General features: G+C 40.6%; 1 protein-coding gene across 9 annotated transcripts in view; it reads left to right on the top strand.

Moving 5' to 3' along the window:
• Positions 1-10,523: 10,523 nt before the first annotated feature.
• GTDC1 (glycosyltransferase like domain containing 1) overlaps positions 10,524-24,209 on the top strand; it is a 234,639-nt gene continuing 220,953 nt past the window's right edge. For 5 of the 9 annotated variants that reach the window (XM_044437985.1, XM_044437983.1, XM_044437989.1 and 2 more), the window contains exons 1-3: positions 10,524-10,616; positions 22,996-23,101; positions 23,761-23,867. In XM_044437985.1, coding sequence (XP_044293920.1) covers positions 23,787-23,867 — 81 coding nt within the window. In that variant the 5' untranslated portion in view covers positions 10,524-10,616; positions 22,996-23,101; positions 23,761-23,786. Of the gene's footprint in view, positions 10,617-10,682; positions 10,734-22,995; positions 23,102-23,760; positions 23,868-24,209 lie in introns of those variants that run through there. The other 4 variants (XM_044437984.1, XM_044437986.1, XM_044437991.1 and 1 more) reach the window with 4 other exon arrangements.

Genomic DNA, 24,209 nt, shown 5'->3' with positions numbered 1-24,209 from the left:
TATTAAACCACTACATTTGCATGACAATGATGAAGGTGTAATTCATTTGATCTAATCTGAACAAAGCGTTATAGCTATTTCCGTTTTAATGGAAGTGTGAGGACAATTTCAGCACCACCACCACCACCACCAAGAGCTGTAGTTCAGTCCACCAGTGCTTGACTTCTAAGCAGCATTCAGGTCTGTTTCTTTCTGAAGCTTTTTTCTTTAACCTTTGATGGGTTCCAACTGAATTCTAGTGGAGGCTGGAAGAAGGAGGAAGGGCAGTTTACACCCATTCTTCCTTGTGGCTGTACTCCCATTTCCATCTGCCTTGATCTTCTGCACTGTTCCTCTGGCCCTCCAGAGAAAAGGTAGGCAATGCAGTGCTCACAGTCAGCACCGCACCCTCTGATACCTTTCTGGGCAGCCATCAAGGTACTTTTCACTCTTCCCACTTAAAACAACAACACACACACACACACATTTTCTTACAGATAGCTGGAATCTCTGTGAAACTGTGGGCTTCAAATTCTGTTGTGGTTTATTGCTCAGACCAGGCCTCATTCTCAGTCTTTTGGACATTTTGTCTTTTGCCACACTTCTCTTGGCAGCCATTTTGTGGCTCATGATAATTTCTCAAATTGCTAAATGTGCCTCCATCTGAAAAGGTTGCCTATTCCTGCTCTATAATAGCTTTTTAGGGGAAATGGAAGGCAGAGATGGGAATCCTGTTGCCCTCTAGATATTACTGGATTACTACAACCCTTACTATCCCTGACCATAGGTTACACTGGCTAGTGTTGATGGAGATTAAAAGTCCTGGAGGATCAAGGGTTCCTGGCTCCCTGGCATAAGGACAGTATCTTATACAATGTTTCAAATTTGCACATTGACTATTATTATCCTCCTAAATTCCATGGAAGTGGTAGTTGGAAAAGAGACAAAAATGCAACTGATGCAGCATTTATCTGTCAATTCAAGAATTATTGTAACCGAACACCTGTGCTTTTCTGTACCAGAGTGAAATGTGCTTAAAGATTTTGAAGTATCAATTCCTCAGTGAGGGGCAAAATCCATGAGACGGGCTCAATCGATAATTAAATTACTGATAGTTAAATAGGTAAATATGTCAGTGGTTCATTAATAACTATATTTTCCATTCTCATGAGCTTACAAGTCAGGTCACCAGAGATCAGGTATTTCTGGTTGTCCGATCTTGAATTGGTAACACTAATTGAAAACAAGTAGAAAATTGTTACAAGTAATATCATGGGAAGAGACGATGTTTTAATTTTTAATTTTTTTCCTGATTGTACTGAAAGAGCTATTATAATAGCCCTTGAGATTGGTAGACCTACATTTATGTACTAAAAAGTTACATGACTACCACCTTTTCTAAACTACAGGAGTGTAAGGCTGAAGGACAGAACACCCAAGATTCCAGATGGGCTACATAATGTGAAGGGATGGCTCCTTGCTCCTACATCCCCTCCCTGCTCTGACCTTCTCCAGTTTTGCCAGATGTCCTGCTCTGCTCCCAGAACTGTTCTCCTCCTTGACATCATTAGGCCACCCCCAACACTGATTTTGCTTCTCTGGTTGTAGGGAGTCATGGTGCTCCTTGCATAAAGGTCTCAGCAACACTTGCAGGAATGGCTCCTCCAGAGGCCAGCTTAATGAATTCATGGCTTTGTCATCAGATAGAAATGCTCTGTCTTTCCATTGTTTCCAGTTATTGAATATTTTTCCTACAAAAGTTTGTGCGGCACCAACTTTAGTCTTTTCAGTGTTGGGGGTGGGAGTTAGTTTACTCCAGCATTATAGGCTGTTAGAAATTTTACTGACCTGATTAATTCCTTTAGTTTCATTATTGTTATCTTTGTATCCTGCTTTGGCATCCAAAAGAGGATGAAGAATGATATAATGTTAAAAATAATTAATGTTTAGAGTACCAGTTAATCAGTTTGATTGCTGACAATTGATTAGGCAAGAGATTTTATTTTTTTAAGTTAATGAAAGTATTTGAAAATGCAGAATGCAAGTCCCACCTTAGAAGGACATTATCTTTGGTGTGAGAAAAGGGAGAATATTGTTATTAGTGGTGAATTTCCATGGCAAAGCATTTGCTGCATCTAAATCCCCATCAGCTTCCCATGGTCAGGGGAGGATGGGGAAGGAAGATGACTTTCTATTTGTATGTCTTGTTTCTTCTTTCTCTCTTCCACTGACCACGAGGAGGAGGAATTAACTACACCAGCTCCAGGCCTGGCATAGTTTCAGGGCCTGATAGGGAACAAGGAGGCTTAGGATCCTGTGGATCCACACTCTCCCCTACACACCCAGTTTCAACTCGGGTGGCTGGGAGACAACTGCTGGCAGGGCAGGGCCACTGCAGAGTTCTCAACAGCTGCAGAAATCCTGTCCCATTGGTGGGCCACCCTCTTTACTTCTGCCCCACCTTATGCTCACTCAGCCCTCCCCCACTCCTGCACAAGCTTTCGTAGTTGATTTAGGGAGCATTCCCAGGCATGTCTAAACAGCACAAGTTCTTGCAATTCCCAGCTTTTCCTAGGATCATGGCTGCCCAGGGCATACTTTGGACAGAGAGTTTTGGCTTGCGGGAACCTGCTTGTGGTTCTCAAACATTGCACATTTACTGTATGTGGCTCTTCCATTGAGCAAGTCCAGTCACTCCTGCTCCATGATGTACAAACGAGGTCAGAATAGGTTCACTGTGGTTTAAACAACTCATAATTAACCTAATTAAAAATACAGACTAACTGCAGGTAGTTTATCCATGATTGACCTACTGTGTCTGAGTTCGGATGTCATGTAGAAATCCTTGGTCAGCCCACTCAATGGCTGAAAATACCAAATGTCTGTGGAATGTGCCCAGCAGGTCCTTGTCATAATTAACTTATCTGTTCCTGTGATACATGCAAATTGGATCAATAAGTGCCATGTTTAATTCCTGACAACTCCAGTTCGGGCTAAATCCTGCCTTGCACCCTGGTCAATAATAATGACCTAGATGGCCAATGGTCTCATTCTTACATTCTTACAATAGGCAGCTTCTTACAGTCGTATAAATGTCTGCATCCCAGTTCCACCATTACCAGAGATATTTCTGCATGGTGTAAGATTTTAATTTTTAAAACATTAGAAGTGAGGGTTAAAGTGCTGTGACAAGGCAAGATTTTCCCCCTCAGTGGTCTCTATGCATAATGCTTAAATTAGCCCTGAGAGCATTAACAAGGAGGGCAAGACAAGTGATTAAAAGGTATGAAAATATATTTTTAAAACTTCTGCAAGACTCTTCGGTTCAGAAAGCAGATAACTGACAGATATATCATAGCACAAATTGTGTGGAAATGGAAAACTGAATAGTGTTATTTTATTTTCCCCAGAATACAGGAACTGGAATTATACCTCAAGCAACAACAAAAACATTTTATGGAATGCACACTGACTTATAGCACACAACAGCATAATGCATTATAAAGGTTATCCTTAAATCCATCTCTGTTCTCAGGGTTTCCAGGACACACCTCCTACTGACAGAAGCTGGGAGTCAAGATACATACACATGCACTTAAAGATAAAAAGCATTCCAGAATTGCTTTTTATCTTGTAGATATGTCCCTCAAACCATCCAGTACTGTGATAATTGTGACAAGGTAGCTGACCAACTAGACTCTCTGAATATGGCTTTAACATCTAGAGGTGAACAACTCTGCTGTTTTCTTTTAGCCTTGTTGGATATTCCTAATTTTCAGAGGAACAGTTACTTTCGTAGAGCTTCATTACTCAGAAGAATAGTAGTGAGATTGACTGAGTACATTTGGCTGTCATAAAACACTCTTGGCCCTGTCAAAAGTCTGCTTTAAAAGGGACCCTGAATTTCACCTGAAAAAGGGGTAGATGCACTTTTGCACTTTCCCAAGCAGCTTGAGTCAAGGAAAAATGTACAAAATCTGCAGTACTGTGACAACACTTAAACCAAAAAAGAAAAGGATGAAGATCTTGCTGCAAAGGAGGTGTAGATCTCACCACCCCTTATTTGCAAGCAAAAATCCATTGGCAGTTCACATTTTGACAGCTGGCAAGAGAAAAGAAAGAAAACATGCATTTGGCGCCTTTTAGGGTCAATGTCTAGGGCTGGCCCTTTGACAGAAGGTGTTGCCCAGCTGAAGAGTCTCATTTTTGCATTTGCAGAACTGTGCACTTCTACAGTTGCACAGAGCTAAATTTTAAAAAATCTGAAAATATTTCCACACATTGTGGGGACAATATTTTTTTAAAACTTTGCTAACCACTGCCAGCCTTTCCAATGTGCTAGTTCAGCAGTCAGAAGGAGTTGTCACTGGCTGTAAAAACAATGTCCAAACTCTCTGAAACACAAACTCTGAGTTGTTTAGGGGGGAAAACCAGAGAATATTCATCCATGTTATGTTGTGGGGCTGAAACACTGGGTTGTTTATCTGGCACAGCCCTGCTAATTCATGGGTTAAACACCATGACTTGGTGTTAAATCTGAACTGGCTCTCTGTCTGGGCCCAGCCAGTGTACTAACAGAGCAGCTAAGCCAACTGCAATTGGAGGGACCACGATTCCCTTGGCTTTTGTCCCTTGCTGACAAAAATCAAAACAGGTCAACCAATAATATTGGGAATAGCTGGCAAGGAAAACAGAAGAACATGAAGAAACAGCAACCATGTTCAGCAACTGCACGAGTGAGATTGCTCAGAAACATCACGAGGGACGGCAGATCTTAACTCGCTAAGTAAGTGTCCTGTTATGATTGAAATGCTCAATATGTTGCGTTAGGTCAAGAAAACTGGATACTGCACTCTGTCTCACTTCCCCTCACCGTTGCTTTTTAGAGAAGAATACCACCTCAGAGCAGCAGGGCTGGATGTAGGACAGATCCGGTGCTTTGCTATGAAAAAAGTACTGAAAGCATTCATTAGAGGGAAACTTATTAGACCAGGAAAATAGTTAATCCCTGTCACACAGTGGTAAAATGTTGCCAACCTAAGACTTTAAATCAAAAGCACTTTCTGAGTGCAAGAGGAGTGATTCCTTTCTGCAGCTTCCTTGGTACCATCCCTCTGCCATAATGCTGCAGCCTTTTGCTTTCTCTGAATTCAGGGTCCAACTAATTACTGGCAGGAAGTGCCATTTTTATTTCATTGGTATGCAAATTACCAGAAGTAGAAAAATATTCTAAAGAAACTGTTACAATATCTGTCTACAGCCTGACGGCCAATTAGAATATAGTATTGTATCCACAGGACCCCAAGAGAAGCTTATGGCCACAAACTGTTCTTACTTGAATATCCAAAGTTGAATTTTCATGGGAGCTGTAGCTATTAGCCTTCTGAACATAAGGCTGAAGGTGTCTCCAATGAGGAATTAAAAATGAACAAACATTTCTGAGAAAAATTAAGCAGAACAAATTAAAAACTAAGTCAAAGACAAATTCAACAACAACAATAAACATTTCACTGGGACCTGCCTTGTCCAGATTTATCATGGAAGCCAGTGTGATGCAGTGATTAAGGGCATGGGAATGGGACTCAGGCAATCTGGGTTCTAGTCCCTACTCAGCCAGGGAGCCAACTGGGTGACTTTGGGCCAGTCACAGACTCTCAGGCCAGCCTACCATGCAGGGCTGTTGTTGTGGGGAGACGATTTAGAGCAGGAAGAACAGAATAATGTAAACTCCTTTGAGTTCTTGAAAAAAGAAAAAGGAGAGATATAAATCAAATAAATAAATAAATAATCAGTAAGCTTTGCAAAAGAATACTTATTGGCCAGAATAATGTCATGCTTTCATTCCGTGGGCACAATCTGGTCAAATTAGACAGCTGCACACACAGGTTCTCCCCTTTTTTTAGCTGGGCAAAAGTATGTAAAAATTATCTAGATCCTGTCTAATGCGTGATAAATTGATAAATGGGGTAAGTAGAGAAAGCTTATCTGTTTTAGGATGAACAGTTGCCAAGGGCTATGGAGTGAATACAAATTAGTATTCTCATACAATTATTGAATACTTCCTGCTTTTAATGAAAAAATATGTAGGGACTTCCAGTCTTGTGATATTTTGGCACTTCCATTTCTAGATTATACCGGAAAGCATAGAAGCACATGAGTATGAGAAACATTAATAATTAAAAAAAAACCCTTTTCTCCAAATCAAAGGACAGGCAGGGGAAATAGTCTGGGATCATTTTAATAATCACTCTGTTTCCTGTTGCCACAGTAATACATACACTTAATCCAAAACGTTTGCTGCAAATGAAGAGAGACCTTGTAGAAACAGGAACTTCCCCAATAATTTGCATGGCAGCAACAAAACAGCATGACCCTGATTCCAAGGCAAATTTTTTACTTCTTTCATAGAAAACTGCAAGTCTCATGTGCATTACTCACTAGATTGTTGCAAATAGGAAAGGGTCCTGTGACACCATATGGAAAAATTGATTCTGGTATGGCATAGGATAGAGTCTCCTTCCCCAGATTCAGGTAGGAAACACTGGCTATGCACAGTACGTATGTTTGCCGGAGAGATCGGGAGCAATGTACGTTTGTTGCCTCAAAGGGTCCGGACGCCCCTCACATGGATGTCACATGCTCCAGCCAATGGAGCTCCCTACCATCTTCCTCAGACTGTAAACTATGAAAGAATTTGGCCTGTTAGAAACAAGGATTTTTTTTAAAGCCAGGGCAGTTAGCAGTTTGAAGGATAGTAAAGAGCATGCACCTTGCAAAAGCACAATGATTATGAAATGACACATCTAGGCAGGGCTGTGTTGGGCCAGATATTAACACTGGCAGCTCCTTGAAAGATCCACATTGTTCCAGCCTTCAAAACACTGAATTCCTGCTCTCTCTCCCACCCTAAGTCACTAGGAAAATATAATTGGCTATCATGGATACAAAATGGATAATACCTACAACATCACCAGTGGCAAGTATTATGTCTTCCTCATTCTATCAGCTCCATTACTGTGCAATCCTATACAAGCCTTATTCACTATTTTCACAGGGCTTACTCCTAGGTAAGTGTGCCTAGGATTGTAACTGTGCCCTACTTTGATGCTGATGATTGATTTGTATTCCTTTGAGGCTGAGTGATCTCTTATGATACACTCAATAGTACTGGCAAAGCCCTTCAAAGTAGCCAATGTCAGCAAGTCTCCTTCTTGCCCTACTATTTTGTAAAGTTTTAAAATTTTATTTATTTATTTATTTAGAAGATGTGTGCTTCACTTTTCCATTAAGCAAGTTACCTCTCTTCTATTTCACAGCAATTAAGTGTGGCCTGAATATTATACTATTTCTGCTGATTTGGACCTGCAGGTATAAAGCTCAGATGAGCAACCCCATTCAGAGTTACAACCCAATTCACAAATGATTTTCCCTGTGGCCTCATCTCAGTACAATTTTGTAAAAGCAACTCCATCTTCCCCCTACACCTGATGCATTAAATTTCTTTCAACTCCTGAACAGCTGGAATGTTCATAAACATTCCATAGCATCTCAGAAGCTGAACCAATGGCTAGAAAATGCTCATTCCAAGCTACAAAACCCACAGCTTACATTATTTGTAAAATCTTACAAATAATAGCCACTAAGGTTTTAAAATTTGTAGTCTGGATGTATTTCATTTTTTTCCCTCCTTTTGTCACTTTTATTGGGAGTAGGGTATTTAAACAGGCAAAACCTTTTCGCCACATAAATCTACATGTTCCATTATTTAATTTGATACCCCATTAATCTCTCTATGACTATGCTAAGTTCCTTATTATCCAATGATGGAGACTTTAGAAATAGATAATAACATGTGAATCAGAAACCCAGCCCATAAGGCAGCATTTTTGCTATTTTAGCAGGCAATGAGGGGATCAAGTGAAGCTAATTTGACTGCCTATTCACATTTCAATGAGTTGTTCAAGTATAGGTGGCATTTCAGAAATGTTGCTTAGACTAGAGATAGGTGGCCTTCAGGATTCCAGAATCTATTTCATTATTTACTGGAATCCCAAGATTCACCAAAAGGACCTAGTGCAAAATACATCCATCTAGAATTAAAGAGTTCTAATCCCAAGAATTGAATCAGAATACACAAACTGAATGGAACTTTCAGTCCTTTATTCTTCATTACTCCAATTATTTCTTCATTTCACCAGTATAATTTAGGGTGGAGTTAGGTTTTCTGTGGGGGAAAAGGGCCAGAGGGGTCCCTGAAAGAGAGATAAATGATTTTTTAAAAATAATACTAATCTAAAAATAGAAAAGAAAGGATGAAAGGGAAACTGTTAAGGTATGAAATATAAAACCCACAATAGAGAGGGATGAAGTAACTGGCAGTTTGTAAGGGTGGAGTACAACTTAAGTGTGAAAGAAGTTATAACAGGACATGGGTAAAAGAAATGCTACAAATGACATATGGGGAGGAGAAATACAGTTCAATACTCTTCTGCATTGAAAGGAAGGGTGCTGCTTGTGCTGCTCATGCCTACTGGCCAAATCCTGCACACAGGGAGTCCTTGGATGGCCATACCCTGCTGCCCAAATGTTTAGAGGTTGTGTGTGTTCTTTTCTACCCCCTCTACTCCTCATCATTCTAAATGTTTGAAATTGCTCTAAGGTTTAGTTACTGAAAATAAGAGTTTTAATTGAAAATATGCTGGTGTTTTGGTTTGAACCCTCAATATAGCCTCTGAAAACTCTTTTAAACAGACTTTCGTCCTGGCCCTGAAAGTGTCTTGATCTCTGACTTGGAGCCTCTTGATCATCAAACTGTGCCTATGACTGAGAGGCTGAGTCATGATACCTACACAGCCTATGCCTGTAAAAAGAAGGCAGCTGCTGGAAGAAAATAGCCATGGCAAAAAATTCAGCCATTTTCCAAGAGAGATTAGTTACCAGCTGATTACGCCAAACACACCTCCGTCAGCCACAACTTTATGACTGGCCCTGCCTGCTTCTGCTTTTCTACTCTTTCAGGTGGGCACTGCAGGTAGAAAGCCCAAGAATTCATGTTAGATGTTCACTGTAAGCTCCTGAGCATAAAAGTGTTTCTGTAACAGCATGATAGGGAAAAGGATGGCAGAGGCTTATCATCCTTCACAGTGGACCCACAAAGCTATCCTCCTATGTTCCCAGCAGTAGCAGTCCCATCCAACCTGATGTATGGGGCCCACAGAACACAGTGGGGCTTACTTCTGAGTAAACATGCATAGGATTATGTTGTAAGTATCCATCCTAGCATACAAAGGTTTTTCACCAGCTGGGATGTTTTTCTATGGATCACTAAGGGATACTGTGATATTAGTATCTATTCTGTAGAGCTAACATTTTGCACACAAGTCTGATACATGTTTTATGGCAGCAGTGCTTCAAAGGAAGTCAGGGCTCCACAAATATACAGGGCCCTGCACTGTGAACCCACAGAAATTCTTACAGATCTGCCACTTTATAGTTGTGGTTAAAATATCACGGGTGCCATCTTCCTACTTACCTGGATTTAATTTCTATGTAAATACACATGTAGTTAGCTTTTAAGTGGTTCAGTTCAACAGGTGTTAAACATTGTAGAAGAATGAATCTGTCCTTAAGAAATAGCTATGCTTTTGAATTTAAGTCCCTTGTGGAGATGCGATGGGAACAGTTTGGAGGGCAAAAACTTATCTGTAAATAAGAGGAAATCCCTATCCGAGTTCACTCTGTAATTGACCCCCTCTTTTCATTTGTATGAACTAGTTATTATAATGGAGCCAAGGGGGGGGGGGGTGGCACTGTATGCTTACCCTCTCCCATATTTCATTAATATGGGGAAATCTGGTGTGTTTTGTAGGCATTCCAAATTAGTGTTCCATAGCACTATAATCTTGAGTTGTTGGCTATGAGGCTTAGGAAAATGGCAAATCTAAACTAAAAGATCAATAAAGCAGTTTCTAGTCTTGAAACTGCCATGCCAGCCTTCCACAGCTGATGCTTTCCATGTTTTGGACCACTACTCCTAGCATTTCTGATGTCTGGCCATGCTGGCTTGTGCTGATAGGAGCTGAAGTCCAAAACATCTGGAAGGCATCAGATTGGGAAGGCTGCACGATGTCCTTTTCAAGTCAATTATCCACCCCCCCCCCATGCTAAATGTATTTAGTTACCTGGAAATAAATTCCACTGAAGCCAAGGGGGCTAACTTCTGAGTAAACATTATCCAGCAACGGCTCAGGGAAGCAAGCTACTTGCCAACTTTGGAGCGAGGGTTGCATATGATAAAAGAGGACTACAGACCACGAAACGTAAGGCGGAACAAACGTGTTAGCCGTTAAGGTGTCGTGGGAAAGCTCGTTGCGTGCGCTTGTTTTTGTTGGCGGAGACGGCGGCGCGGCGGCGGCGGCGGCGGCGGGGGGGAGCGCGAGGAAGCGAGGCCGGGCAAGCGCGCAGGGCGGCTGCAGCGCGGTCTGCCCGGTCAGCCACAGCGCGCGCGGGAGAGGAGCGGGCGGCGGCGGCGGCTTCCCCGGCTCTGCCTTCCGCGTCGGGGCGAAGAGCGAGAGGGAGGAGCCGGGAAGCCAGCGCGTCGCTCCTGCCGGCCTCCAAGAGGAACCAACAAGGAGGAGGTGAGCTTCCCCTCTGGGTGGGGTAAAGAGCCAGGGCCGCGCGAAGCGCCAAGCTGGGCGGGGAAGGCTCCGCGCTAGGGGAGGACGCAGAGCACGCCTGCCAGCTGGGCGCCGCAGGTCAGTGGAGCTGGCCGGCCGGCGAGGAGGAGGGAAGGAAGACGTCAGGCGGGCCTAGCGAGCTACCTGGTCCGCTCGCCGGCAGCGCTCCGCCACAGCAGGCCGGGCCGAGAGGGTGGGGGACAGGGGCGCCGTGGGAGCCCTGGCAAGGCGCAGCTCGCCTCGGTGCGGCGAGGAAGGAAGGAATGGACGGACTGGCGGCGGAGGGGCGGGCAAGCCGCTGCTACGGCCGCCTTTAGCGCCGCGCCAGTGGGCAGGGGCAGCCACTGGCTGTGCTCGTGTCCGCGAGTGAGTGCGCCCCCGCGCGCGCGCGCGCCCGCGGGGGGGGAACGCGCCTCCTTCCTGGAGGCTCTGGTGCTAAGCCCTGCAGGGACCCCTGTCGTCAGGCGCGGTGGTCGCCGCTTTCCCCAGGCCCGCAGCCCCTGGTAGGACGATGCAGGCCGCTGCAGTGCTTGCAAGTCTAACAGGCAAGCGTCCGTCTCTTGGCGCGCTTTCCCCCCCTCTTTGTAACGCCGTATAGTTCACCGCGCTTGCAGGACTTGGATGCGGGTCCCAAATCTGTTGTGAGGGACGTATTCCCGTACAGGCGACGTTATAATAAAGACGAGTACACTGGAGCACGTGTAGGCTGGCTTTCGCTGTTAGATAACAGCCTATTAGACACAGGGTTTACTGTAAAGGTTTCCAGGTCAGAGGGCATGGCTTCCTCGCAGGCTTGGTTCCTTTCAGTAGCTCATTTTAGCAAGAAAAGCACAGCGGGAAGAAAGGTCTTTGAGGGACCGAAATAAATACATCTGGTGTTTCCTTACCAAGGGTTAACTAGTCTCTCTAATAAACTCACATGCTCCCATAGGTATGTAGGTAATAGAAGTGATAAGTCTTTTTAGGAAGGAATGGTTGAGAGCAAAATTTTTGAATGTAGAAGATTCTAGGTTCAGTTCCAAGAATCTCATTTCATTTCATTAGGACATCTCATCAGGTAGCATGTGATGCAAAAGACTTCTAAGATAGGGGAGAACTGTTACTATTCAGAATAGATAGTATTGGATTTAATGTGCAAATAGTCTGAACAGGTATTTTCCTACTTGCTATTTATGTGGTAGAAGTTAAAGACTGCTGCTTCCATCTTATGTGAGGGCCTCGCAAGACAAGTTAGAGGGTCCTCTTATACCATTTGCAGGTTTCCAAGTTATGGAGACCTTGTGCACTTTGAGGTGCAACCTGAATGCTAATGTAAGTTGCATTGCAGTAGCGCAACAAAGTTAGCTAACATGACATGTTTTCTGCAGAATCCCTTGCACCTCCTGCTGACACGTCTGGTGTTATGCTAAATGTTCCTTACACTAGCACGGTGTGATTAACATTAATGCTTATGTGGTTACTTATCCCCATAATAACATTATCTGTCATGTTTCTTAAATTGATGACATCAAGAATTGTGATAGTGATACAAAACTTCTGAAGAGCAATTCGAAGTAGTGCAGTGGTGGAACTTAGTGTAGTTCTGAAAGGCCCCTTTTCGCCAGGAACTGATTTGCACCACAGAAGCTGATGTGGGTTGATTCAGCACACTAAATACAAAAGCAGGCATATAATCCATTCTTTGTAGAGTTAACTTGTAACTCATCCTGTGTGAATTGTGAGGTGGCTCAGTTTAGACATAATTTGACCTGCAAGCTTAAAGTATGCCAATACAGCCAAGTGTTACATTCAACAAACATCAAATACATAAATCTATTAAGTCCATTGTCCCTACATGTAAGTTCTCTGTTGATCTGCCCCAATTCAGAGTTTTTAACATTGTCCTCTGTTCCTTTTTTCTTTTTTTAAAAGATCCTTATGTCAGCTCAGGGCTGGCATGCATAAGGTTTATCATTACATACTTTAGAACTTGATCTGGAATTTAATATTTTCAAGATAAATGTGCAGATGATCTTAAGGCATAGACAAAGTAGCTTTTGGAAGCAGAACTAACGGAGGCTGTTGACTCCATAGGAGATAGATCAGCAATGTAAGCAGTAGTCATGTTGGTTAGAAGTGGGATTGTGACCCCTAGTTCCATCCTAACAATCTTGGAAGGCTGAACCAGATGACTAGGGTTGGGACTCCCAGGTGGCCTGCACTCCTGGGATACATAGTGTGAAGAAGGCTTTATGTAAATATGCCAGGCTTCCTTCTGAGAAAATGGAGGAAAGTCTGAACATTATCAAAGATAGGTTGCACTCAGGATTTTAGTGATTGTGCAAGATGGGTGGATTTTCCCAAAAGGAAAGAAAAAAAGTTTGGGAAACAAAAAGTGTATAGAGTGAGTTGGTTCTCTTGTTTACTGATACAGAGTTCAATCATGTGTTAGGCTCCAATACCTCATGTGGGAGTGAGTTCCACTGAGGTCAAGAGGAGTTTTTTCTAATTAGACTACATCACATGTACTACATCACACTGTTAAGCCGTGCATTGTAGACATAATGGTTACATAAGTTTATGTTTTGGGAGCATATACCATCACTGTTTCTCTTTTGACTCAGGCAATGTTGTCCGAAGCAATTTAAAGATTAGTACTCTATGTTTAGTTTGGTTATGCTGCAAAAGGAGAAGAGAGAGGCTTGATGTGGGAAGAGTCTATTGTTGCTCAGAACAGTTATAGCATGTCCTTGAGCACCTTAAATCAGCCAGGGCCCAGCCATGGTTAAGGCACACTGTAATGTTATACTGCATGCACACAGATATTAAAGCTTATTCAATAACTATAAAGTAGAATGTGTTTTTATGTAAGTGTGTAGAGAGATAATTTTGTAAGACAAACAAGGGTGGTTTAAATGAAAATTTAAAAAGCTTTTTGGGTTTAAGGAAGTATGTTCATAAAACCCTTTGTGGATAGGAGGCTGATGCTAAATGACATTTTAAAAAAACCTCTTAAAATGAATCCATATTGAGGGGAGTGTCTCTGTTTCGACTGAGTGATACTTGGCAAATGTGCACAGATCTGTTAACACATAACACTGTGACAATGGGAATAGCAGACTGGAGGGAAATATTTTGAGGTGTAAATATATGCACTTTCTTCAAGGGAAGAGGGGTGGTGTTTGGAAGTTTCTATCCTACACATAAATAGTTCTTGGATGCTAACCACACATTGTTGGCTTAAATCTTAGTGCAGTGGTCAGGAATAAAGGAGAAGCAGATTGCAGTCTGGTGTATTACAGTGGCTTGGTATAATTCAATAGAGCTGTTTTATTGGACTCTATTAACCTGGTTAACCTTAAGCCTTAGCCATGACAGGAGTTTCATATAAGAACCCATATGTAAAGTGCAATATTGAATTTTAATTAGAGCTTTCAAGACGCGAAGTGGAATGAATTTCTCCCAATTCTTCTTCACTTCTAATGTGCATTTCTTTCCTTAGAAGCTTAGACTAGATAAAATACTGTGTGATGGGGAGAAAGTATATTTTCATATGTCAATATAATCTTAGTTTTGAAAAGCATAATAAGAACAAATACAGATGCAAGTTTATCTTAGGTGGATGTTCCATCTGAATTTGTGATTTAAATCATTCTTAATTTTTTAACATTCACCCTGGTTGTTGCTTATGTTGATCAGAATTCTTGTACATTTTTTGCTTCCTAAATTTAGGCCATGCTTTAAAAGATTGGCACCTAAAACTGTAATAATGTCTTAGAATGTAAGCACAACAGCTTTGTAGAGATACTGGCTAGAAGTCTAGTTTTAAAGTTCCCAGTAAAGTTCCTTCTCACATATTGCTGCCCACTCTAATCTGAAAATGGTTAATATCAGCTTTAAACTTTTAAAAAATATGCTTGAAAGCTAAGGAATTGATTCTGACTAGAGTTACAGCCTGAAGTGGCTGCTGAACTGGTACAAAATAGTCAGCACCCTGTCAGTATCCTTTTTCTAGTAGGCATCCTGCATTGCCTGTCAAGTTTTTTTAGTTAATACTGCTATTTCATGTTTACACTCTACATGGAGGCTGTCAAACTGTGATTCAGATTGGAGTGTACTCAGTGTTGCTGAAGCATCCAGATTGTTCAAGGGATGCATAGAAGGAGCATGTGATTCCCTAGTTCAGGGGTGGACAGAATGTAGGGCTCCAGGTGTTTTGGTCTTCAGCTCCCAGAAGCCCCTATTGGTGTAGGCAGTGGTCAGGGATGGTGGGAGCTACATTCTGAAGCAGCCGGAGGACTGCTTTCTGCTCATCTCTCTTCTTGTTGGCATAGCTTCCTATTTGTTTCTGATATGTTTCAAAGTTGTGGAAATGACCTTTAAAGTCCTAAATGTTGTAGGACCAGGATATTTGAAGGAGCACCTTCCCCCGTACTAGTCTGCCCACCTGTTGGAATCCTCTTTAGATGCTCTTTTATATGTCCCAGACCCCCAGACTTATGCTTTGTTGGGGATACAGAGAGGAGAGGTGGCTTTTCCAGTGGCTACACCTAGCCTCTGGGAAGTCCCTTTCTAGGAGAGGCCTGCCTTACTTTCCCATTAATGCCCATCTGGAAGCTGCTAATTACCTTTCTTTTCCCATCTTCTCTTTTACATCACAAAGAGTTCTAGGGAGCTCAACAGCTTGCATAATTTTGTGTAATTTTGGATGGTCCTAATAGAGGTATGACTGAATTGTGAATGTGGATTTTTTTAAAAAGAAGATATTTAGTATGTGTTTTTAACTTTCTATTTTAAATCTTTCTCTGTTTTTTGCCCCAATATTTAATTGGTGTTTTCATGTTTGTGTTCATGCTGTCATTGCAAAATGTTTTATTTTTTTTGGTCAGCTGTCTTGTATTCCCAGGAGAAGAGGTGGCATAAACATTTTAAAATGAAATAAAATATTGTCAAGCCCATTTTGTCACAATCTCCTTTTTGCTCACATCTAATTTGCAGAATACATTTCTTGCTCCATTGCAAGACATTTCTTGTAATTGTTAGTACAATTACTTCGATTCTGATTTGCTTCATTGGTGCCATCAGCATGATGTCATCTTTGCACCTTATCCTACCTACATTTTGATTTGCAAATGATTCAGCTCTTACTGTGAGATATTGTGGAAACTAAAACTTTCAGAGATTTTTGTTGAGTTTATGTCCTTAATTTTCAGAGTGTGTATCAAGTTGAAGGGGTGAAATGTTCTGTAGCTCTGGTTGACTCCTTTGTACAGCTCTTACCTCAGTGCTCCTGAGAGCTGGATACAATCTAAGTAGGAGTTAAGACATGGGCAGAAAGCAGGAAGTAGACAATGTGTCCTCTTCAGGAAAACCTATTGACAAGAACAATACATATCTAGAAAAACAATCTGTTTTCACATCTGGGGGGTTGCTATGAAATACAACTCTTAGGTTAAAGTGCTGACTGCTCATGCCTCCTCCGAACAGCACAATGTCAAGATGTATTGTGTGCTGCTTCTAAGCTGATTTTTCTCTGGAGGATGTTTGAGTCAGGCACTTTGTTGTGGTTGTTGTGCCTCTGTGCATGCCCATACATGCAGTCCTAAAAGATTTTATTGTATTGGTTTGTGCATCAGCTGTTGAGAAAGCAGTTCAAAATACCATTGAATTTAGAGCCTGGTAGTTTACTAATAAAAAGTCGCCAAACTTAGCTTTTGTACTTTGATAGATCTTCCATCCAGCAACTCCCTACTTCCCAACAAAAGGCTTATTGCCCATTGATGTGGCTAGCTGAACAGTTATTTGCACACAACAACCCACCTTTTCTAGAAACCTATCTGAGCTTGGCACAATTGCTGTTTTGAACTTTCTTATATTGGGTTTATTTGCCTTGAAGTGTTAGTTACCCTCTTTCAAGGGCTCCTAGTAGATTGTAGCAGCTGTATATGGATGAGACAGATGGGAACTATGAAAATCTAGCTCTGAGTCAGGGCAAAGGTTTTGGCTTCTCTCTGAAATTTGGCTCACATAGAATGTTGTATTTGTTTAATTGTATCTAGTAAAATATAACTTGTTTACAAATGCATGTGAAAACATGTATTGCAGATGTAATGTAATAACACTGTAATGCTAGGAACCTGAAATCAGACTGATAATAATGATCCTGATTTTTTTTTTTTTTTAAAAAAGCCCTATTGCTAATTTTCAAGTGTTATACAAAATGGAAGGGAAAAACTCAAACCAGATGTTGCCAGGGAATTACAGAGTTCCCAGTGCAATGCTAATCCAGAGTTCTGGAGTCATTTTCAAAGGAAAAACTGGTACATATTTAATAGAATAGTGGAGTTGGAAGGGGTCTATAAGGTCAACTCCCTGCTTAATGCAGGACTACAAGTTAAAGCATCCCTGACAGATGGCTGCCCAACTGGTTCTTGAATGGCTTCAGTTTGGGAATGCCCACAACCTCCCTAGGTAATTGGTTCCATTGACATTCTACAATTCCCTTAACTGGTATTCACACCTGAGTGCAATACTACATGCAGAAAGCCAACTTCAGGGATATTTGCAGGAGAGCAGTGGCAGATATGCTTAAGTTCCAATTTCCATCTCATTTGCTGATACTCACCTGTAAGCACCCTTGCCCCATTTCCTGTGAGTTGTATTTCCAAGTTTGCTCAGATTTTGGACTAGCAAAAGGACATATCTTTGTACAGGTTGGACAAGCAGTGAAGTCCAAGCAGTGAAGTCCTGAAACAATCTTACAAGCTATGCCACTAGCACCTATATTTTATTTTGTTATTTATTTTACTTAATTTAAAGTTTTTAAATGGCGTCCCCTTGCTACATAGCCTCGGGATGGCTCACAGAAATAATAAATAAAACAATTACAGTTAAAACCTGGAAACACACTGTCTGCACAATTACAATCTATAAATATTAAACATTATTAAAATACTGTTTGAATAAAAAGGTCTTGGCCTGGCACCGAAAAACAAATAACGACGGCGCCAGGTGGACCTCTCTGCGGAGCGCATTCCATAGGTGGGATGCCACCACAGAGAAAGCCCTCCTTTGGGTACTTTGCTTCCTGATATCTCTTACGGAAGGCTCTTGGAGGAGAGCCTCTGCTGCCAATCTCAAGGGGCAGGAGGGCAAATATGGCCACAGGCGTTCCTTTAGGTATCCGGGTCCCAAGCCCTTAAGGACTTTTTAAGTGATTACCAACACCCTATAGGCATGGTCCCTGCTGTGCTGTACCCTTATCCTCCCCTGAGGGAAGGCATTACCTACTCTGGTCCACAGTAAGGGGAGGAGCAGGCATATAATGCCCCCCCCCCCCGCAGCCTACTAATCCTTAGTGACTTCAGACTATATGGGCAGCAAATGATTTAATGCTGTTTAATAATCGACAGTACGTTAAATTAAGGTGTTCATGTAGGATTTAGTATCATGGATACAGTTACAATAAAATTCATGCATTTAAAAAGCAAAATAACTGATGTGCACACCCTTAGTCTGTGTGCCAACTTTCAGTTGTTTAGGGTTTGTTGTTCTGGTGCTGTGGCACTGATGGTTCTTTCTTTGGCTTCTCTCTTCTTAATATGAGGCCTAAAATAATTTTAAAATAACTATGAAGCTTATTACTGCTGATCATATACAACTTTACTGCAGTAAATGCAGAACTTCTAGTGTTTTTTTGGTAGATACGTATCAAAGTAAAGTAAAGATATCTATACATTACCCCTTTTGCTGCAGATGAGATGTGAAAATATAAATAACTGTGTGAATATCCAACAGACTGACATGGATTGCTTCACATTTTTACAGAATTCCATGCCCTGATTGCTATCTGGATAATACAGATGCATAAAACAATGTGTATATTTCATACACTGGAAAAGGAGAAACAAATCTTTTTGTGTGGATTCTTCTGTTTTCTCAGGTTTCAAGTTAATATACAGTCATTTGGGGGCACTGAATGCTCCCCATGTAAAAGGTTCCACAACTCTTATCTTCTCAATAATTGGATAAGGAGATCATTGTGCTTTCTGCTGTGGGCAAACTGAGCTTGAGAGAGAGAGAATTGTGTTTGCTCGAGGCCACCCAGTGAGTGTCTTTCTGAACTTGGCCCATCAACAGAAAGCTCCAGGTCCAAGTCCAGTGCCCTTGTTGGAGCCAAGCAGAGCTTTATAGGAAGATTTAAAGCAGTTTTGGTCTGCTGTTTTGACCCAATAATTTGCAAAAATTTCTAAATTAACATCCTTCAACACTCTCTGGTTTGCTTATTTCTTTACAGCATGTATATGCTGCAAAGTTGGGTTCCTCAAGGGAAAAAGCTTAGCCATAGCTTGTGAATGCAAAAGCTTGAGGTCTTTTAAATATAAACTTGCAGAAAATTTGTTTTTGACCTTGGTTGTCTACTGGACTTCAGTTTAATATATAATGACCTTCTCATTCCAACCTTGCACATAGTTTAAGGTAAATCAGAGTTTTCCCAAATAAACAATTACATGATATTTCAGCTTAACAAGAACAATTTCCTGTCTTGATCTTACACTTAACCTCCCTCCTCCCCCTTAAAGGAAAAATGCTTCTGTTGTCATAAATTCCTTTGTTTTTGAATATGATTTATCGTTGTAGGGTTACATGGCCCTGATCACTGTTGCTGGCAATGCTTTAAAAATTAGTCTCACTTCTGCATAGAACTATTAGATTTCTTTTTAATTTAATCCACTGGCTTCTTATAAAACAGATGGCTGTGTTATATTTTTTAACTGCAAAAACTTCAAATTAAGAGGCACTGTTTGAATGTTCTGTAGTATCATAAGTGGACTGGACTCATTTTAAATGGATAGTTTAGGATTTTTAGGGTCCCAGTTATTTTGAGACTGGGACCTTGCTGACTAACTTACACTTTCCCTTTATTTTTAAATAATTAGCACCAAAAAACTTAAAGTATCCACAATATCTTAGTAATATTGTTATGTTTGCTGGGAGTGGATGGGGGGATTTTCTGTCTAAACATACATAGGATTTTGCCTTAAATCTTCAATGAACCTCTGTGTAACTGTTTGCTACAGTCAGTCTCTTTGGCATTTCTATCCTATATCAACATCATTTTCATGGTAAATTCATGTCCTCTAGGCTTTGTGCTTACGGCGGTAGAATATGGGGCAGACATGTTCAACATGGTGGTATGGCCTGATAGTCTCAAATGTGCTACAGGCAAAAAGTGGAAATTAAAGAGATGTAAGAGGAGCAAGGCCTTTTCACTTACTTTGATTAGACCTGATATACACACCATGCAGATTCCCAAGATTTAACCCAGGAATTGAAGTAGGGAAGTCTCACATGGTATTAAGCAAGTGTGTGGCCTGCAGCATGCTTGTTGCTTCTCTTTTCAATCAGCTGTAATGAACAATGCAGGGATGCCTGGTTGCTTATTGTTAACATCCAAACATAGAATTATGGGCTGTTTAGGAGGCCAAACAATGAAGAATAAGTTCAAAAAATGGGGGGCAATTCTTGGGTTAAATCAGGTTTTTTAACCCATATGTCTTGCTGTCACAATAACCTAGGAAAGGGACATTCCTGTGTGGTTCATTTCAGCTGATTGAAACTGGAAATGGTAAGTGTACAGGAGGCTATGTGTTTGCTCACTGGATTCACTGGGATAAACAACCATAGTTAACCAGGTCTGTGTATTCATAAACATTAATACCAAGCACATGCTTATTCAGGTTTTTCAGTGAAAAGACAAAGCCTCCAGTTTTCAATCTTTCCATCCTTTATCTCAAGTTCCGTCCAGCAGCTTAACCCCCCCCCCCCGCACCTCAAACATTTAGTTTTTTAAAGTATAACTTTCCAGTCCAGTGGAAGCAGGTACTTTCTTAATATCCCTTTCTTGGCGAATGTAGTTTACTAGTACATTAAGGCAGCAGGTAAAAGCTTGAACCTAAAGTTTTCCTTGCCCCAGCTCTTTCTTTTCCATTGTTTAACCCTCAGACTTTTGTTGGAGCTGTCAAAAGCCCCCCCCCCCCCAAATAGGCAACCAGTCAGCCTGCCTGACTCATATTCTCTTCTCAGTCTCTTCTTTTCTCTTATTCTAGTAGTAAAGAGGACTAGCTAATAGTAAAAGCATTTAATCTAAATATTTTTTTGGGGTAGGGGAGGCAGTAGGAAAATCAGCATGTGCATTTATAATAATGCTTTATGCCATTTCCTCTCATTGACCTCTATGAGTGTGTATAATGTGATAAACTTATGGTCTACATCATCATCCTTATCATAAGGTAAAGAATATAGCTCACACATGATTTTGTTGGGCAGGTTTTTTGTGAAACTTACCCTCTGGACTTTTGGTTTTGGAAATACAGACAACTATTTTTTTAAGCTCCATCTTTAAAATTGGAGACTTGTTGGCTGGAGTTTTCCTTGGGACAGCACTCTGAAAATTTGACACGATTTTGGCTAAAACAGGACAGTTGGAGGTTAAGGTAGATCTGACATCACAGTGTTCCTGAATGTATTTAATTCCATAGAGGAATTATATTGTGTTTTTCTTGGAACAAGCAGACAGTACAAATCTCCCACTGAATGATACATATATGTCCTAACAGGTTGCCTGTGAAATTATATTAAGAGTCTCTGGCTGCATTCCTGTGCACACTTACTTAAGAGTAAATCCTACTCTTTTACATATTGAAATTGCCTGCTGAGTAAATGTGCAGAGCTTTCAGCTCCATGCCTATGTATTTTTCCTTTCATGTTGCTAGAACTTGAACTCCTGACTAGTAAATGGTTACATTTGTTTGTACTAGTACATAAAGCTTGAGTTAATGTGTCTTCAGTACGCAAATTTGGCCAGTATTGGGGTGGGTGGGGGTATTAGCTGAATTCACAGTGACTTTCATGCCGTTTCCTTTGATGATTTACAGCAACGGAGATGAAATGGGCAGCTGTTTTTATCAAAATCTAGTTATAATCCACCTTTGGAAAAATGACAGAAAAAGTCGAGCAATAAGTTGCTGTCTGTCATTTTACTTTATCACTGCTAGTGTTGCTTTGAGCAAAACAAAACAAAAAAACCACAGATACTAATAATAAAAATAGTTTTACACATTCCATCTACCCTGCTCTCCATTTGGGGGCTATGTTAGCATGGCAGTAATAGCAACATCATCACCATCAAAAATGCTAAGAGGTAGTTAGAATATGTTGTTTCAAACTAAGGCAAAGAACGCTGTGATATACTTGTAAATCTAGACTTCCTGGCCCAAGAAACTTGTCATGATTGAATTTAATCACAGAAACTTTCCAAAGGGTGCCCAATTTCAAGTGACACTTCCAATATTACTGTTTTAAGTTTCAATGCAGTCATTGGGTAGGAAAGAAAAGATTATTTGTTATATTATTTGAACAGTGGTGTAAAATGTTTTTTGCCAGGTTCTCTGATCAAACAAGCAGCTGGTTCAAGCTGTATTGTAACCCATAAAGTTAAGAGTCTTTGGAGTTTTTAAATAGTTAACCAGAATCCCACTTTGTAATCCATTGTGAACTATTGACATATTTTGTGTTTAACAAAATGGCAGTTGAGTTTTCTTCTCCACAAATAATGCTTATTTTTTAATGTAACTATATTTAAGCACTTCAATGGTGTTCATATCTTTTTCTGTCTAAATGGTTTAATGAGGGATTATCTTTTGTATACTTGTTAAAATGAATAATCAGTGCAGGGAAATATTGCACAAATAAACAAGAAATGGCTGAAGTTGGCTCTGTTTAACAGAGAAGTTATTTCATCCATCTTAAATATTCCTTAGCAACACAGAGTAGTCTTACCCAGGGTACTGTCATAACTTCCTCCAAATATAGCTTTAGTAATGTTGTATATGACCTGAAGTTCGTCCATCTGTCCTGAAGCTCCCAGTGTTTTTCTGTTGCTTTCCGTGGTCAACTGATCTTACATACCTTCTTTCAGCTTGCAACTGCACAAGTTGACTAGTGAATCATTTCACATGTCAGGTTTTTCAAGAGTTCTAGAAAATTACTTTTTATACTGAGTGTATAGCAAAGCCAAAAGTTATTGAAAATGTGTTACAATTTCTAATAAAAGGGGTAGGAAATATTGGCCTGGAAACGAGCAAAATATTTTTTGATAGCCCTAGCCTCGGGCAGTATTCTAGCATCGCTTGTAATAAAGAGATAATTTTGATATCTCTTGGTGAGTTGACTAGGACTCTGTTTAGATCATAATTTATGAAAATGCTGGCTTTATACAGAAGGTTACATTATCAAATTGTTTGGGTGTAAAAATTGTGTTTATGTACAGTCAACATTCCCATCATTTATTTCTTCATAGGTTAGGAAACCACTGTTTTCTGAATGAATGTTCATTCTGACAGAGCAGAGTCTATTCTAAACAGACTGGGATCTTGTTTTTGCTTCATGCTTTATCTTTTTGTAATGTAAGTAAAATTGATTCTGATACTTGCACTCGTGCATCTCTGAGTAAAAGTGCTAAACTCAACTACTTTAACTGAATGGTAGAGTATTTATAAGCCATGGTGTGAAGTAACAGTGATGGTGGGGTATAAATTGGATAATAAATAATAAAGTCATATAGGTAGTATCTTTAATTGCACTCCAAGTTAGTCATCTTCTTACAGGATTAGCAAAACAAAATACTAAATACCAAGAAAGAGGGCTTAACTGACAAAAACAAAATCTGATCTGTGTGGCAAGCACCAATGGCTGTGTGAAAGTAGCCCCATTACGTGCAGCATTTCCAAATGCCCTTCGCTTGGCAGCCATTTTGTGTGCACTGATCATTTGGCAGCCATTTTGTATAAAATACTTCATTTTATTGCCTCTGTAGATGAGACCTTAGGAAGTGGTATTGCAGAATTGAGAGGAAATTAGTATTCTAATGAAATACCAACAATTCAACAGACTAAGTATCTAATTGCAAATAAATATTGCTAATCACAGTAAAAGGTGGTAGCAGGAGACAGGTGTACTGTCTGTATCTGTGATGTATATCTTCTGCAGGCATATGTCTGATATTTTCAATCATGTAGGAACTGATGTGCTACAACCAACTCTGACTTTTGCTTTTTATTTGCAGATTTGCCTTCTTGAAGTACTTCCTAAATGAATGTTGTGTGTAGTTTGAACCTGACTTCTAAGGGGAAAAGTGTACATCATTTCAGGCCTGTGTCCTGTGAGGCAAAGGTAAGATATGAAAATGTATGATCTCAAAAACTGAGTGCATGTCCATGTGACAGTTTTTATACTTGTCCTTTTACAAAGAAAAAGAACTTCTGTTAAGTCAGTTCACTATAGTCATGTGGCAGTTCATGTGTTAGAGAAGCAATCAGAAGCATCAAAATTTGGGATGTATTTAATGACATACTTAAAAGTTGTTAAAACTCTCCCCTACTTTTCATAGGAGTTACTCCATAACTTGGCTCTCTAGTGCTGTAGCTCAGGCAGCTTTGTTCCAGTTTAGTAGCCAATTACTGCAGTTGTGAGACTGTTGCCAGCATTTCCTTATTCTTACCCAAAAATTTTTGG

This window comes from Varanus komodoensis, unplaced genomic scaffold, assembly GCF_004798865.1.
Source record: "Varanus komodoensis strain SLA01 unplaced genomic scaffold, ASM479886v1 scaffold32, whole genome shotgun sequence".
Taxonomy (NCBI): Eukaryota; Metazoa; Chordata; class Lepidosauria; order Squamata; family Varanidae; genus Varanus; species Varanus komodoensis.
Note: the sequence above shows the minus strand (reverse complement) of the source record. Positions and strands in the feature narration are given on the sequence as shown.